The sequence below is a fragment of the Peromyscus leucopus genome, chromosome 5, assembly GCF_004664715.2.
Source record: "Peromyscus leucopus breed LL Stock chromosome 5, UCI_PerLeu_2.1, whole genome shotgun sequence".
Taxonomy (NCBI): domain Eukaryota; kingdom Metazoa; phylum Chordata; class Mammalia; order Rodentia; family Cricetidae; genus Peromyscus; species Peromyscus leucopus.
The window spans coordinates 10,755,480-10,769,740 of NC_051067.1; the positions used below are offsets into that span (position 1 = coordinate 10,755,480).

The following is a 14,261-nucleotide window of genomic DNA, read 5'->3' on the forward strand; positions in this document are numbered from 1 at the left end:
TGCGGATTTCCAACGTTCTCAGGCGGGAGCGTGTGGGATGGGCACCAGGTACACTTTAAAGAGGGGTTAAAAGACAGAAGAAATGGGACTCGGCAAGCTTCCTCTTTAAACAATCGGCTTTAATTACGCCTTGGACTTTTCAGTTTGGGCGATTATAACCCTTGAGGGATCGCCTAATAACAACTCTGCTGACTGCTCCTGTAATTAACTCCTAATTTATTTCAAACGGGGGGCGGGGGGGTTGGGCCGCAGCCTCTCTAGAGAGAGCCAATCAGAGGCGAGCGTCCGTGGCGTCAGGAGCAGGGCCGTCGCCAATTGGTTGAGCCTAGTCTCCCACTTCCCCTCCGAGGACAGGCTGGGCTCCCGGCGCGCCCCTGCCGGCTCCCCCCCAAAAGTTGGAGTCTTCGCTTGCAAGTTGCCAGCGGAGTCGCGCGCCGAGAGCTAGACGGCGCAGAAAGTCATGGCTTCTCCGGCCAAAGGCAGTGACTTGTTTTCGTCAGATGAAGAGGGCCCCGCGATGCTGGCCGGCCCGGGGCCGGGACCTGGGGGCGCCGAGGGCGGCGCGGAGGAGCGCAGGGTCAAGGTCTCCAGCCTGCCCTTCAGCGTGGAGGCGCTCATGTCCGACAAGAAGCCGCCCAAGGAGTCGCCCGCGGTGCCACCCGACTGCCCCTCGGCTGGCGCTGCCCTGCGGCCGCTGCTGCTGCCGGGACACGGCGTCCGGGACGCACACAGTCCCGGGCCTCTCGTCAAGCCCTTCGAGACCGCCTCGGTCAAGTCGGAAAATTCCGAAGATGGAGCGGCGTGGATACAGGAACCCGGCAGATACTCCCCGCCGCCTAGTGAGTGCGCGCCGGGGACCGGACCTGGGCTGGATCCGCGCGTGGGGTCCCAGAGGGGCTGGGGACAGGTGTTAACAGGATGATGCTCTTGACCCCTTGGTACCCCAGTTCAGCGAGCGGTCGCATCCCAGAATCCCTAGCTGCGCCAAGTCTAAGGTACCTGCGCGCTGACTGGCATTTGAAAACCAAAACCCAGTTGCCGGTTTCTGCAGCCCTTATCCCCCTGCTCCGGACGCTTCATGCTTGTGTTTCACTGCCTACTATGGTACCTGCCCGGGCAGTAGAGGGGAATCACTGTTTTGTTTCGTTGAGACAGGGTCTCTTGTGGGCTGTGCTGGCCTCGAACTCTATATGCATCTCAGGATGGTCTTGAACTCATCCTCCTGCCTCTAAGTGCTGGAATAACTGGCGTGCACCACCACGCCGATCTGGGATCCACTTCTAATGAGTATCGAAGTGTGTTTTACTGACCTTCAAAATATAGAGGCAGTCCTGCGAAGTGCGCCTCACTATCAAGATTAGACAATTGAAGGTTAACCAGAAGTGGAGGGCAAGTCGTTGGGTTTCTTCGAATTCCAGAGTGTCCAAGCCAGATCCTGCGAAGGGATGGTTGCAGAGACTGATTCGGAAAGGAAGTTTCTCCGTGTTCTAGTTCGTTGTTGGTTATGTTCTGAGTTTTGCTGCGAGCTAGTTAGTTCCGGCCAGACCCTCGTGGGCTCTCCTGGGCTCACAGTAATAATTACAAGCATTCCTTCAGAATTTGAGAATATACAGTGTGGTGGCCACAAGCTCACCACGTTTGGCTGCCTGCTAGAACCTCAGAGTACAGGCAGAGGCATGCCACCTGTGGCTACCTCTTCAGACGTGGTGGCTAGTGCTTTTAAGAGGACTGCCCCTGCTTGTCCCAGGTCACCATCCATGCTTGCACTGGGATGGGGGTCTGGTGTCCATGCTTTCTCTGACCCTCTATCACAGGTGCTGGCAGTGTTGATCTTTTTCACCTGCACCCCACTTCTCGTGAGACTGCTGACCGCCTTCCCAGGCTTAGCATCCCTTTAGGGTCCTGGGTCCTCTTCCTATTAACATTGTGGGGCCCACTCTTGCAGCTTTGTTTAGTTTTATCTCTGCCTCTGAGGTCTCTCTGCTCTGTTGCCTTTTTCCTCATCCCCTTGCCTACCCCTCACTAAACTCTGGGAAAGCTGAGAAAGGAGAGGGATTGTGGAGGGACTTTCCAAGCTCAGCCTGAAGAGAAGCTGTCTTCACTTCCACCTCAGCCCCCGGGACTAGAGATAGATGGTATTTTGTGAACAAAACAAGACCATATAACCAGGCGTCAGGGCTGTCCCCTCTGGCAGTCTCTCTCCACCCTGTTGGAAATTCTGAAAGGCTGAAAGGGCCCAGAGATTAAGGACTTAAAGAATTTAACTCAAGTTTGCACAGCGCTTTTCAGTACATTATCTTATCTGATCTCCTTTGTGTGGCAGCAGAGAGCCTCTTGTTAACAGATGAGGACGCTTCTTAGCAGAGTTCAGAGGGATCAGCAGTTTGGGCCCATGAAAAAGCTCTTGGGAACATTTGTTTACTCACCCCCCCACCCCCAAGTGGAGTTCTGGGCACTCAAAACATTGTATTCGAAGCCACCCCAGGGGATAAGTAGTATTTATCCATTTTATTGACAGTGAAATGGAGGCTCAGCAACTTGAAGAGTCTTAACTTGTTTTACAAATTTGGAGTGCCTGTGTATTCGTAGGCCCCGGGGCAATGCCCCACAGCATAGCCAGGATTCCAGCCGTAAAATGGACTGGTGGCCGAAGGTCAGAAATCCTGGAATTTTTAGGCCTGAAGGTCTGGTGCGGCAGTTCCCCACCGCTCCATGCAGCCTGCAGTGGGCTGTGCTGTGTCCCAGATAATCTTTCTATAAGAGAAACTCGGGGCTCTCAGAGGTTGCATTTGAAAACACAGAACTTCTAGGTTCTGTGTTCTTGGAGCCTGGAAGTATCAGCAGGATGAAGCCAGAAAGTGTCAAGAGTCCGCTGGGAGCTAGAGTCGAAGGGACCCACCACCCTGTCCTGGTTTTGTTATTTGGAGGAAGTAGGCTAAAAGCTGTTTTGCCTTGTATAATCACGTGCTTTCTTTGGCTGATAAAATGGGGTGGGGGAAGAGCATGGGAGTGGTGGGGGAACGTTCTCATTCCACGGCTTTGCCACATGCGCACGGTCTCCGTGGCCTGGATTTTGTTAATTCCCCATGCCGCAACAAGAGTGACCCAGGCTACCCTGGTTCAGAACTCGTCTGTGGCACACAGCAAGGGCGTGCAGTGGGAGTTGAGAATCGGAAAGGGAGCCGGGGTAGGCTTAGGAAGGGTGTGGATTCTGCAGGTCTCCCTGGTGTTGGTGTCGGAGTTTAGAAGAAAGCCCCTTCCTCTTGGCTTGTTTAGCTAGGGATTAGCATATGCAAAAGTCAAGGCCTTTTTTGAAGTCCCTTGCCCATTTTGCTCCCAGGTTTCTGTTTTCTGATAGCAGAACCTGCCACTTTGTAACATTACGGTTAATATGTGACACCAGGACAGAGGCTGGGTTGGGACTTGTGCTGTGTCACTCTCAAGTATGAAGTGTAAATTCTTTGGGCCACCAAAGTAACTAAACAAGAAATGTTACATTCCCCTGCAAATACAGAGGAGTTACCACTCTGGCTACATTAGAAAAATTAGAATAACTTGTAAAAGCCAAATGCAGAAAAGTAATTGTTTCACATTGTATTCTTGTCACTTCACACTCCTCCCCTACCCAATAGGAAAACAAGACCAGAATTAGTTTAGTTGCTGCCTTGGAGTCACCTTGGGGCCCCATCCCTGTGCTTCCTATAACAACCCGTTTTAAACAGAGTCTGGACGCTGTTGCCATGTCTTTATTTTGCTCGTTATTCCCCACTTCTAAATTCCAACAACAAAATAATTATTTACACATTTGCCCTAAACCATGGAATGGATAAAAGAGATTTAAGATGCCCTCATCATGGGCTCGAAGTTCAGAGGCGAGTGTTTTCCCTTGACATGTCCGTTTATGAGCGAGCTAATTTTCCCCCCATCTTAATAAAGTTTATACTGCCAAAGTACACGGCCAGATCTGTAAAATGATGTTGGGGTTTTATAATCTGTGGGGTGGATGGAGTGACAGCTGTGTGGTTGCTGATTGTTTAGATCTGCCTGTCCATCCATGGATGCTATTATTTTACCGCAGGCCTTATCTGCATGATTATCCTTCATAAATAGGCTGGTGCAACCCCACTTTTCTGGTTCAGAGAGCGGCCCAGTGTTAACCCAGCATCGAACACCCATTTCATTTTCCTCTTGATGTGTGTTCCCATCATTGAGAACAGGTATGAGTTCAGGCCCCCATTTTAAAGACAAGAGACTGAATTCTGGGGAAGTTTTATTTCTGAGATAAGCTCAGCTCCTGTGACTTACGGAGAGCTTTAGTGGTGGTTTCTGTTTCCATTTTCTGCAATGCAGTATGTTTTCCATATAAAATGTTTCATGACCACATTACTCAAGCTGATATAAAAATATAGCAACTACCATTTAAACGTGGCCCTTTTCCACCACTAACTACTTCTCAACACACACACACACACACACACACACACACACACACACACACACAGAGAGAGAGAGAGACAGAGACAGAGAGAGACAGAGACAGAGAGACAGAGAGAGGGGGGATTTGACAAAGGTACCTTTTTGGAAAATGAAACAAGGTTTATGTGTTCTCTTAAGAGAAGAGAGAATGCCACATTTGCTAATTGATTCCCCTCTCTGTTCTTTAGGACATATGAGCCCCACAACCTGCACCCTGAGGAAACACAAGACCAACCGGAAGCCACGCACGCCCTTCACCACATCCCAGCTTCTAGCCCTGGAGCGCAAGTTCCGACAGAAACAGTACCTCTCCATTGCAGAGCGGGCAGAGTTCTCCAGCTCTCTGAACCTTACAGAAACCCAGGTCAAAATCTGGTTCCAGAACCGAAGGGCCAAGGCAAAAAGACTGCAGGAGGCTGAACTGGAAAAGCTGAAAATGGCTGCCAAACCTATGCTGCCCTCGGGCTTCAGCCTGCCTTTCCCCATCAACTCACCTCTGCAAGCAGCATCCATTTATGGAGCATCTTACCCCTTCCATAGACCTGTGCTTCCCATCCCGCCCGTGGGACTCTATGCCACGCCGGTTGGATATGGCATGTACCATCTATCCTAAAGAAGACCAAATGGACAGACTCCAGGATGGATGTTTGCATAGAATGACCCCCTCCGAGAAGGTGGTGCCAGTCCAGCTCCTGAATGCAAGCCTTGCATGGCAAGCCACCCTAAGCAGCAGGGCCCAAAGGGCCACTTGATACAGAGTGAATTTGTTGTTTAGGTGAGAGGCACCAAGACCTATTTTGTTTTCATAATCTCCCAAATGTCTCCCTTTCCTCTCACAAATATTGGCTCTGCTAGTTTTTATGTATAAATATATAATAAAATATAAGACGTTTTTATATGCCAGATGTAAAAATTCAAGTTATTTTGAAAGGCAAAATTTATATATACATTTCTCCATTTTTCTAGATCGCATCTTCTTAAGATACTGTGTTAAGTCTGTTTGCTACATTTTCTAAAAGGGAAGAGATTATTTGCAGAATTTGCTAGGGTTTGAGAGGATCCTGGACTTTCTTATGGAAAACACACCAGAAGTAGACACAGTACGTACAAGAGGTAGATTCAAACAGATTTTTGCAAATGAAGGGAGGTGTGTAACATGTTTGCCTAAGAAAAATCTCTTCTGAGATGCACATTTGATCCTTTTTTTCCTCCTTTTCTCCCTATTAACTCTTTTCTTTTTTTATTAAGGTTAGTGAGAGGAGGCTAAGAATATCCCTGAGAATTCCTCAGGGTAAGGTAGAAAGTAGGAAAACTTCTTAACTCCTGTCAGGTCAATCTTGACTCCATTCCAGGTCATTGGAGTTAGAGCTTCAAGGGTAAAACATGTTTGGAAGAGTTGATTTCTGTGAAATGCTAATGACGTGAGTCCTCACATGTTGCAAAGGTGATTGGGGTCGGGTGTAGCAATTGTCTGCTTAAAAATCTAGTGCCTTGTAACTATGATCTATATTTTAAATATTCTTCAACAGCTCATAGATTCAGGAAGGAAAACCCATGCTGTGTGTGTGTGCTTACTGTATGTGCTAAACTTATTAGGGGATTTATAGACTCTAACATGTTGTTGGGGCGGAGGGCGAAGCCATCTTTATTGATTTGCTGAAAATGGTGTTGTCAGACAATACAGTCAGCTTCTTGGTATTTCACCTTCCTGCCCATCTCCTCCACCAGTATATTTTTATCCCGTTGGAAGGGTCTCTTGTATAATTTTATATATATTATTGAAGAGTTATTTCTTATCTCTTACTCTGAATTAAATTAAAATGTTTTATTGTGGTAAAGTTTGTCCCAACTCACAGTTATTTTAAAAAGCACTCTATTCTTAGCTAGATTGGGGGGGGCATCCAGATAAGGGGGAGAACTGGCACTTTTAGTTCCTCTATTAATGTAAATCAAGTCGAGTTATGGCCAAATTTGGGTGGTAGAGGAGTCAGCTGCAGGTCCTTGGAAACGTCAGCTGGCCGCCTGTATGGCTCAGGGAGAAGCTGCTGGAATCGCCATTAGAAGTTTGTCAAGCTGTAGTAAAGATGAGCTTTTTCAAAGTGGTGAGGCGATGCTCCCCGACCCCTACAAGTCTGTAGATGGTCCTGGGAAAATCTTGAACTTGGAAATTTGCAACCACCAACACAACTGAAGTTGAGAAAGGGGTCTTGACGCTGTGTGCTGACTGGTGGGAGCAGAAAGAGCGCGCAGCGTTGGGAAGCCTGGAAAAGGATGCCAGGGTTTGTCGGGCTGGCCTCTCTGTGCATGGAGATGGACCCCAAGAGAGCACAATTTTCTATTTGAAGAGGGCTAACCAGCCCACCTATCCCAAAAGAACTTAGGCGCTCTCCCTGCATCAGGCTTGGTTTTAAGACATAGCCATAAAAATAAGAATAGAGGTGGGGAGACTGGAGAGGATTTTAAACTCAAGCTTTCTGTTGTGCTGGAGATGACTTTCGGTTTCCTTCGGAGACGCTTTTGTCACCTTGGGAACACAGACGAGGGGTGTAAGGACGTCGTGGTGTGACGACCAATCATTCAACTGTGTGGTGGAGAGTTGGGCACTTTCAGGGAGTTGCCAGCGCATGGCACTCACCTTGGAGGTGGGCATCGAAAAAACGTGTTTGTGAGCCCGAGGCTCATCATGGTGATTGGGCCCCATTCCTTAGATCCAAAACCTATCCTGCACACACTGCAAGTTGGAGGACCACGTCCTGCCCCTTGGTTACCGCCCTCAGCTGAGCTGCGGCGGGTCCCAGAGCCATCAACATGCTCGCTTCTGCTTCTCTTCGGGCCTCTCGGTCCCTGTAGTCCGAATTCTAGACCAGAATCTGCCACACTCATTTAAGAGATGCGTTTCCCAAAGGCCAAAGTCCTTCCCGGTTTCATCATCAGCCGCCAAGGGGTCTCTAATTACCCTGTCCACCAAGCTTCCTTCCCGGCGCCTCGTGGGCCGGTAACCTCGGGCGGTGATAGCTGGGGTGGGGACCTGGAGACGCCGGCCTCTGGGTTAAGCTTGCCTCCGGAGGTAAGGTATTAAGTCCGGAGTATGATTCTAAGAACCCGGTCAGACAAGTGCGGTAAACTGGAATCAGGCTGGCTGGGCACCACACACGTGATCCCAGATCCAATACTCAGGAAGAGTTGTTCTGGCTCCAAAGTAACCGGGTTCAGCGCTCCAGAGTGGATGGGCTTTCCCCGCTGAGGTTGGCGTGCTGTGCTCTGGGCTGCTCACCACCCTCCTGTCTAGGTTGCGTCTCACCTCGGTCAGACCTGGTCCTGCACGCAGGGTGTTTCAGAGACCGGACTGGCAACCTGAGCAGGCTAGAAACCTTCACTTGCCCAGGACCCACACCGCAGAGGCAATTGGTAATTAAAGCTCAGGGTACTCCTGTGAAGTCCTTGGTCATCTCTGCATCAACTGCCAGTAACCCGGCATACAAATACATACACCTGCCCTGCCATGTTTTAATTCTCGCCACAAAAACAAAACAGAACAAAAAACTTCATGGACGCAATGCTTTTTTTAAATAAGGAAAGGGACAGGGGTTTGCATTTATAGAGCTGAGGAGCCGGTGTTTAGGGTTGAAGGGACCATCATCGTTCTTGAACCCGTATTCGTCACACATCCTTAGGAGAGGTCCTACTTGTCACAGACAGTCGTGGAAACTAATGCCCAGAGGGGTAGCTCACTGAGGTCACGGAACTTGTAGATGGAGGCGATGGCTGGGGAATCCAGCTGCAGGGTGAGCTGAGGAGGTGGTGAACGATGGGGTGGCACATAAGGCGCGCTCGGCAAGCAGCTTGCGGGGATCTGGAGGGCCGGCTTTGGAGTGCTGCCCCGACTCCAGTGCCTCATTGCTGAGGGGCTTCGGCAGGGCATCTCCAGCCCATTGGCCCCAGGACCCAGCCCGCCCCTCCCCCGCTCGGTCCTGCCTTGGGGATGCGGGGGCAGGGGCCGTAGGAGGTAGGCCGCCGAGGCCTGGCTGAGAGCGGGAGCTGGCGAAACGTCTGCCTGACCCGACTGAAAAGAGGATGCCTGCCTTTGAGCGCAACCTTGTCTGACCGAAAGAAAACTCCCACGGCCATTCTTTGCTATGAAAGCCTCTCATTTGCCACGGGTTGGAGAGGCCATTGCCCCACCCCCATTCCTTTTCCACTGCCGGGCTGGAAATAAGCATAAACCTCATTTATAAAGGAACCCACGTCACACGCACACACACCCTCCCCAGAATCACAGGGCCTGGTTGGTGAAGTCGATTGTGCCTGCTTCCCCTTTCATGTAAGAACAACAAAAAAACTCCGAGATGGGTGACGGTACAGGCCGCTTTAATGAAATAAAGTAGTCACAGCAAGGAGGAAAAGGCTCCTGTCAACCTCCAGGCCCCTGAACCCGCCCCTCACCCCAGACACCGTCTCCCTCCACCCTCCCGAACAAAATGAGCAGCAGTAAAATGACTTTCTGAAACAGCCCGCTTCAAAGCCCAGCGGAGGACTCGCTGCAGACTCCTGAATACTGCCCCGATAAGGTCCTAATAGCCGAAGCCAAACCCCATACACCTCTGCCTTCCCAACCTCCTCCAACCTCGCTGCATTTGTTGATGAAAACACTTTGATGTCCTGAGTCCTCCAAACAATTATTATTATAATTTTAAACAACCTGGTATTTTCCATTACTAACGGCTCAAGCTTTGAAGTTACACCTCATAATTTCCTAAATTAAATAAATCATTTTAAGTTTGCACTGGGAGGCTTTTAATAGCAGAGAAAGGAATATCATTATCTTATTGAGACCCAATTGTGGTGGCTCCAGCTTGGCTGTAGCTGGGGGCAAGGCAGAGCCAGTGTAACAGACATACTTTATTAACCTCCCATAACTCTTGAAAGAACAGTTTTATATTTTCTTTGATTTCCCCCCTCCCTCTCTTATTTTAAAGCTGTCCCAACCTTTAATTAGTGCTTAATATGAAAAGCATTATTTTTTTAATGCTATGTAATTTACCAGCGGCAACAGGCCAACTTAACAATTGTTTATTAGACTTGGTTTTTCACACAGGGCAAAGAATGCCGCTCTAAACCCAACTTTTCATGGGTGGTTGCACTAATTAATACAGTGTCTGAAGCTCCTAGGGGTTTTTTTTTTTTTTTTAATATTGAAGCATATGAGGGCGGAGGGGGGTTTTCAAAGTTCAGCTCCTGCAGACGACATTCTCTGATTTCTTTCATGCTGTTTTGTCCTGTCTGTGAAGTTAACAGAGACAGAAACTGTTCCCTGGCTCCCCAGACGCGGAGATCCCAGCAACAGCAAGGGAACCCTGGGCACCTCTACTTGAAATTTATGACTTATGGGGCCAGGCTTGGGGGCTCAGGGGAGTCCATTGCTCATTACGGGTGGGGTCGCCCCTCATCCAGCCTGCAAGGGTGCAGAGCTGGCCTGATGCCTTGATCTGGGCCAAGCAAATGCCCGGGTGCCCTGAGCACGAGAGTGCTTGACATTGGGCATAGAATTTGCTGCGCTGAGGCAAGAACTGGGGTAAAGGGGTGGGATGAAGGACGAGCTGAGACACAGGCCCGTCGCCCCGCCGTCCATCTGACCCTGGGCTTCCTTCTCCTTCCTCATTCTTTTGTCTTATTTCCTTTTCGCGTCTTCTGTTCCTCCCCCATTTTTCCCCTCCTTTATTTTTCACGCCCATCCCACTTTCTGTCTCGTTAACTTTTCCTGTCTCCGATTTGTTTTTAATGCGCTCATCCTGGTAACTTCTCCCTCCCACTCTTTTCTTCCCTCCTCCTTGCAGATGACATTGCTCCTGCGTAGCTCTCTCAATCTCCCACACCCCCGTTTTCTAAATTAGTACCATCCCCACCCTCTCCTCTCTCCCTCTTGTTGCTTCCAGTTTTCCTTCTGGCCCAGCAGCTCGGAGCAGGCGGGCGTCGCGCGGTCCGGAGCGGCTCATTCGGCGCAGGGTGGCTCGGCACGGCTCCCTCTCGGGGGCTGCACCTGGCTGGCTAGCGAGCCAGCCTCTGACCGACCCGGGCGCGGGAAGGGGCTGCGACTCCGCGCCATCGGGACGGAGGCCGGGCGCGAGGCCCCTCCCGCCCCTCCCGCAGCCAGCCGCCCGTTTGAAGTCGCGAGCCGGGCAGGAATGCAGCCGGGTTATCAATCACCCAGCTGGATCCCAAAGGTCTCAGCCTAATCACATTTAATTGCTCGTGGAGGCCCATTCTCGCCCCCGGCTCGCCGCCGCGCTCAATTACTCCCCAAATACCTGCCATCAATAAGTGTGCACTGACACCGGGCCCAGCCCGCTCCTCTGGCCCAAGAGATCCCAGGCGACCAGGTAGCCCCGACCCTGCCCCCAGCCCATCGTTAAAACTTACCCTTCGATTCCCAAGGGAACAAGCCGCGCCGAGGACAACCCCCACCCCTACCTCCCTTGGTTGAGCGCTCCCCAAGGGGCTGGCTCTGATGCTCAGAGACTTGCACTCATCTTCTCTTTTCAGGGAATCGGGTTTACGTTGGGCGTTAGTTGTGCCCGAGGTGGTCAAGACAAGCAACTGGGGTGAAAGCTTGCCACCCATCCTAGCCACTGCGGCTGGAGGAAAACGTAGGACAATAGTGCCTCCCAGAGGCCGGAGATTGGCCTCCACCTTGCTCATGGTGGTGCGCCGGCCAGGCACTTCCCCAGCACTCGGGTGCCTGTCTGCGCCCGGCAGCTTCGTGAAGCAAGAACGCTTGGACTCGTCTTCCACGCGAGTCCCAGGGAGTCGAAGCACGATCTGAGCAGGGGAGAGCTGGGCCCAGACTCAAACCCTGGGTCCCCTAAGTAACGTCTTAGGACACGTTAGCTGCCGTCCATTCCTCTCCAGCCTCTCTTCTGTTAACTCACAGAAATCATGGTCTCCTCTCTCCCCCTCCCTACTCCCTCTCGCTCCAGAAAAGTACACTTCCGACTAGGAATTGCACGGAGAGGCGACACAGCGCTGCCCAAACACACAGCAGGTGAGCTCCGAGCCCAGAAATCCAGTCAGCTCAAGTCCAGCCCAGCCCAGCTACTCGCATGCCGTCATCCTCCTGCTGAGAATCTTCCTTTTAAAAATCTGGGCATCCTGTCTCTTTTTCATGTGGCTCACCATTCACAGGGAGGTGATAATTACGTATCTACACAAGGCAAAGGCGGTCTATCAAACGGGAGCCTTGACGTTCTTTATTCCACCCCTTCCCCCTTTTGTTTGAAGTTGGTTGGTAGCTAAGCAGCTGAGGGTAGCCTTGAACTCCTGATCCTCCTGCCTCAGAGGGTTGGGATTATAGCTGGGCACTGCGACAGTTTCCAGCTTCAATATGCTTATCTTAATTCCTTACGTGCATATATATGTACAAAATAAGTTTTGGTGTCTAATGCCTTATATTCCATGTGAAATACTATCTTTATCATATAGAATATAAAAATGGATTTCAGAGTTCGTTTATTTGTTCAATCGTTGTTTCCTCCTCTCTTTCTTTTCCAAGTATACAGGTTCCTCAAAGGGGTTTCTGTATTGCTGGGAATGACACAAAACAAAAAAAACAGAGCGATTTGGGCAAAGCTTTGGCCATTTTTATTTCAATGCTGCAATTACTCGTGACTTTGTAAGGAAATGCTGTATGGCTGCACCGTGTCTCCTAGGTCCCCTCGCAGAAAGTGATCTGAAAGGTGGTGCTGATGGATGAGGCTGTTAGAGGTTGCATTGGCCATTTAGGGAAAGTCCAAAGGCTGCGGCAAGTTAGCCTGGCTGGTCTCTGTGGTTGGATTTCTCTTTGTTCAGTTGGCAATGAGAGCAGAGCAGAGCCCAAAAGACAATGTGGGAAGTCCCAGGGGTGAGGATGGGGAATCTGATCCTGGACTTGAGAATTCCAGGAAAGCAGCTAGGTGCAGTTAATGGATGTGGGCTGGGGACAGGCCAGTGTGCTTGTCATCTTTGACCCCTGCCCTCTACCCCATCGCTGTCCCGTTAGTTGGGGTGTGCAGGCCCAGGGCAGTGCCAGGTGGCTGCAGCCTTTGAGAGTAGGTAGGCAGATCTAAGTATTCCTGGGTTAGGGGTATTAATGCCTTTCATGGCTACCAGAAAGCCCCACCCACTCTGATGAAAAACTAAATCTGTTCTTTTGCTTTGTGATTCCCTACCCAATAAGTAGCCAGCGAGCACCAATGAAATCAGGTCCACAAGAAAAGATTCCATTAGAGAAAAGGCAGGATATTTCTAAAGCTTGGGGGAAATAAAAACTGAGTCAGACCTAAGATATCTTTCTCAGGGGTGACAATGCCCAGATTTTCTCCATACATGATCCCTGCCTGTATCTGGGTCAAGAAAGTAAAATCCTTAGGCTTTTCAGAAGAAAATAGATGTGGTAAGTCTTTGGGGGTATAAAATGACTGTCTGTGACTATATCTATCTACCTGTCGGTCTAAGTACCTACCAGTCATGTATGTACGTGCTAGCGGTTGATCCAGGATCACCTGGCACATGCTAGACTCTTCTCCTACTACTATGGACCGGCCACTGTGACACTGAGAGTATATAAACATTGCTCTCTTAAGTCAGCAGCAAGTCAAGAATTCCTTTGTTCTGGGTCTCAGCATACACCAGTGATCCTGACCCTCTGATGCCCTAAGATTGCCCTGAAATTCCCTAATCAAAATAATTGAATTCACTACAACTAAGAAGAAAAATATGCATTCTTCATCCTTTCCAACAGTAATTGACTTAAAGTACTTAATTGGCCTAAATCAGTAAAATTTCATTTTCACCCAAATCAATTATCATCCCCATTTCATAGATATGGAAACTGAGCCCCCAGAAGATTGCGGTGCTTGGCCATGATCTCATGCTGAATGGCAGATAGAGAACAAACTGCAGAGGAACAAGTTCTTTGGATAACTGATACCAGGTTTGGGATGTAGCTCAGTGGTAGAGCACCTACCCAGATGCTCATATTTCATAAGCTCTCTCTCTCTCTCTCTCTCTCTGTGTGTGTGTGTGTGTGTGTGTGTGTGTGTGTGTGTGTGTGTGTGCGCGCGCGCGCGCGCGCGCGTATCTGAGGAGGCCAAAAGAGGGTGTTGGATCTCCTAGAGCCTGGAGTTACATGTGAACATTAGTTCAAAATACAGAATTAAGTGAAGGCTTCCTAAGTTAGAAAGTTCTCTAGGTGGACACAGAGAACTTCGTTAGAGTTGGTTTAAGAGTGTGAGCCAGCCAGTGGTCGGTTAACATGCTCACAGTCAGGATACAAGAGTGGAGTTCCAGCTCTTGTTCCTTCCTCTCGCTTCTCCCTCGCTCTCCCTGCTTTTGGTTTGGTTTGGTTTGGTTTTCCCTAGGTTCTCAGTGTACTGCCCAGGCTGGCCTTGAGTCTCTGGGTTCAAGCCGTCTTCCTCAATGTCCACCCCGTTGAGCTTGTAAGTGTCCTTTAGTCTCACGAAAGCCTCACTTTTCTCCTGTCATGTGGAACCTACAGTTTGCTTCTCCAGCTCTCGGTGGAAGGTTCGGAAGCATGAAGAAGGCTTTCTCCCCACTCGGCCTTTGTGAGATGGGTCATGGGGCTCAGAAGTCAGTTTCTACTCTTGCGGAAATTAGAAGTCAGAGGCGCAATTTCAGAACAAAATTTCTATTCCTCAGCTCTAAGTCTCTCTAGGGAGTGACAGGACTGTGTCATTTGAGGACATGATGACACAGGCCACAGGGTAAAGATCTTGAGGACAGTAAACCTTGTG

General features: G+C 49.9%; 1 protein-coding gene across 1 annotated transcript; it reads left to right on the forward strand.

Annotated features, from left to right (window-relative positions):
• Positions 1 to 333: 333 nt before the first annotated feature.
• Positions 334 to 6,314, forward strand: Msx2 (msh homeobox 2). Its single transcript, XM_028863851.2, has 2 exons — positions 334 to 839; positions 4,665 to 6,314. Exons 1-2 carry the CDS (start codon positions 461 to 463, stop codon positions 5,087 to 5,089), a joined length of 804 nt encoding a protein of 267 aa, XP_028719684.1. The 5' UTR covers positions 334 to 460; the 3' UTR covers positions 5,090 to 6,314.
• The last annotated feature ends 7,947 nt before the right edge of the window (positions 6,315 to 14,261 follow it).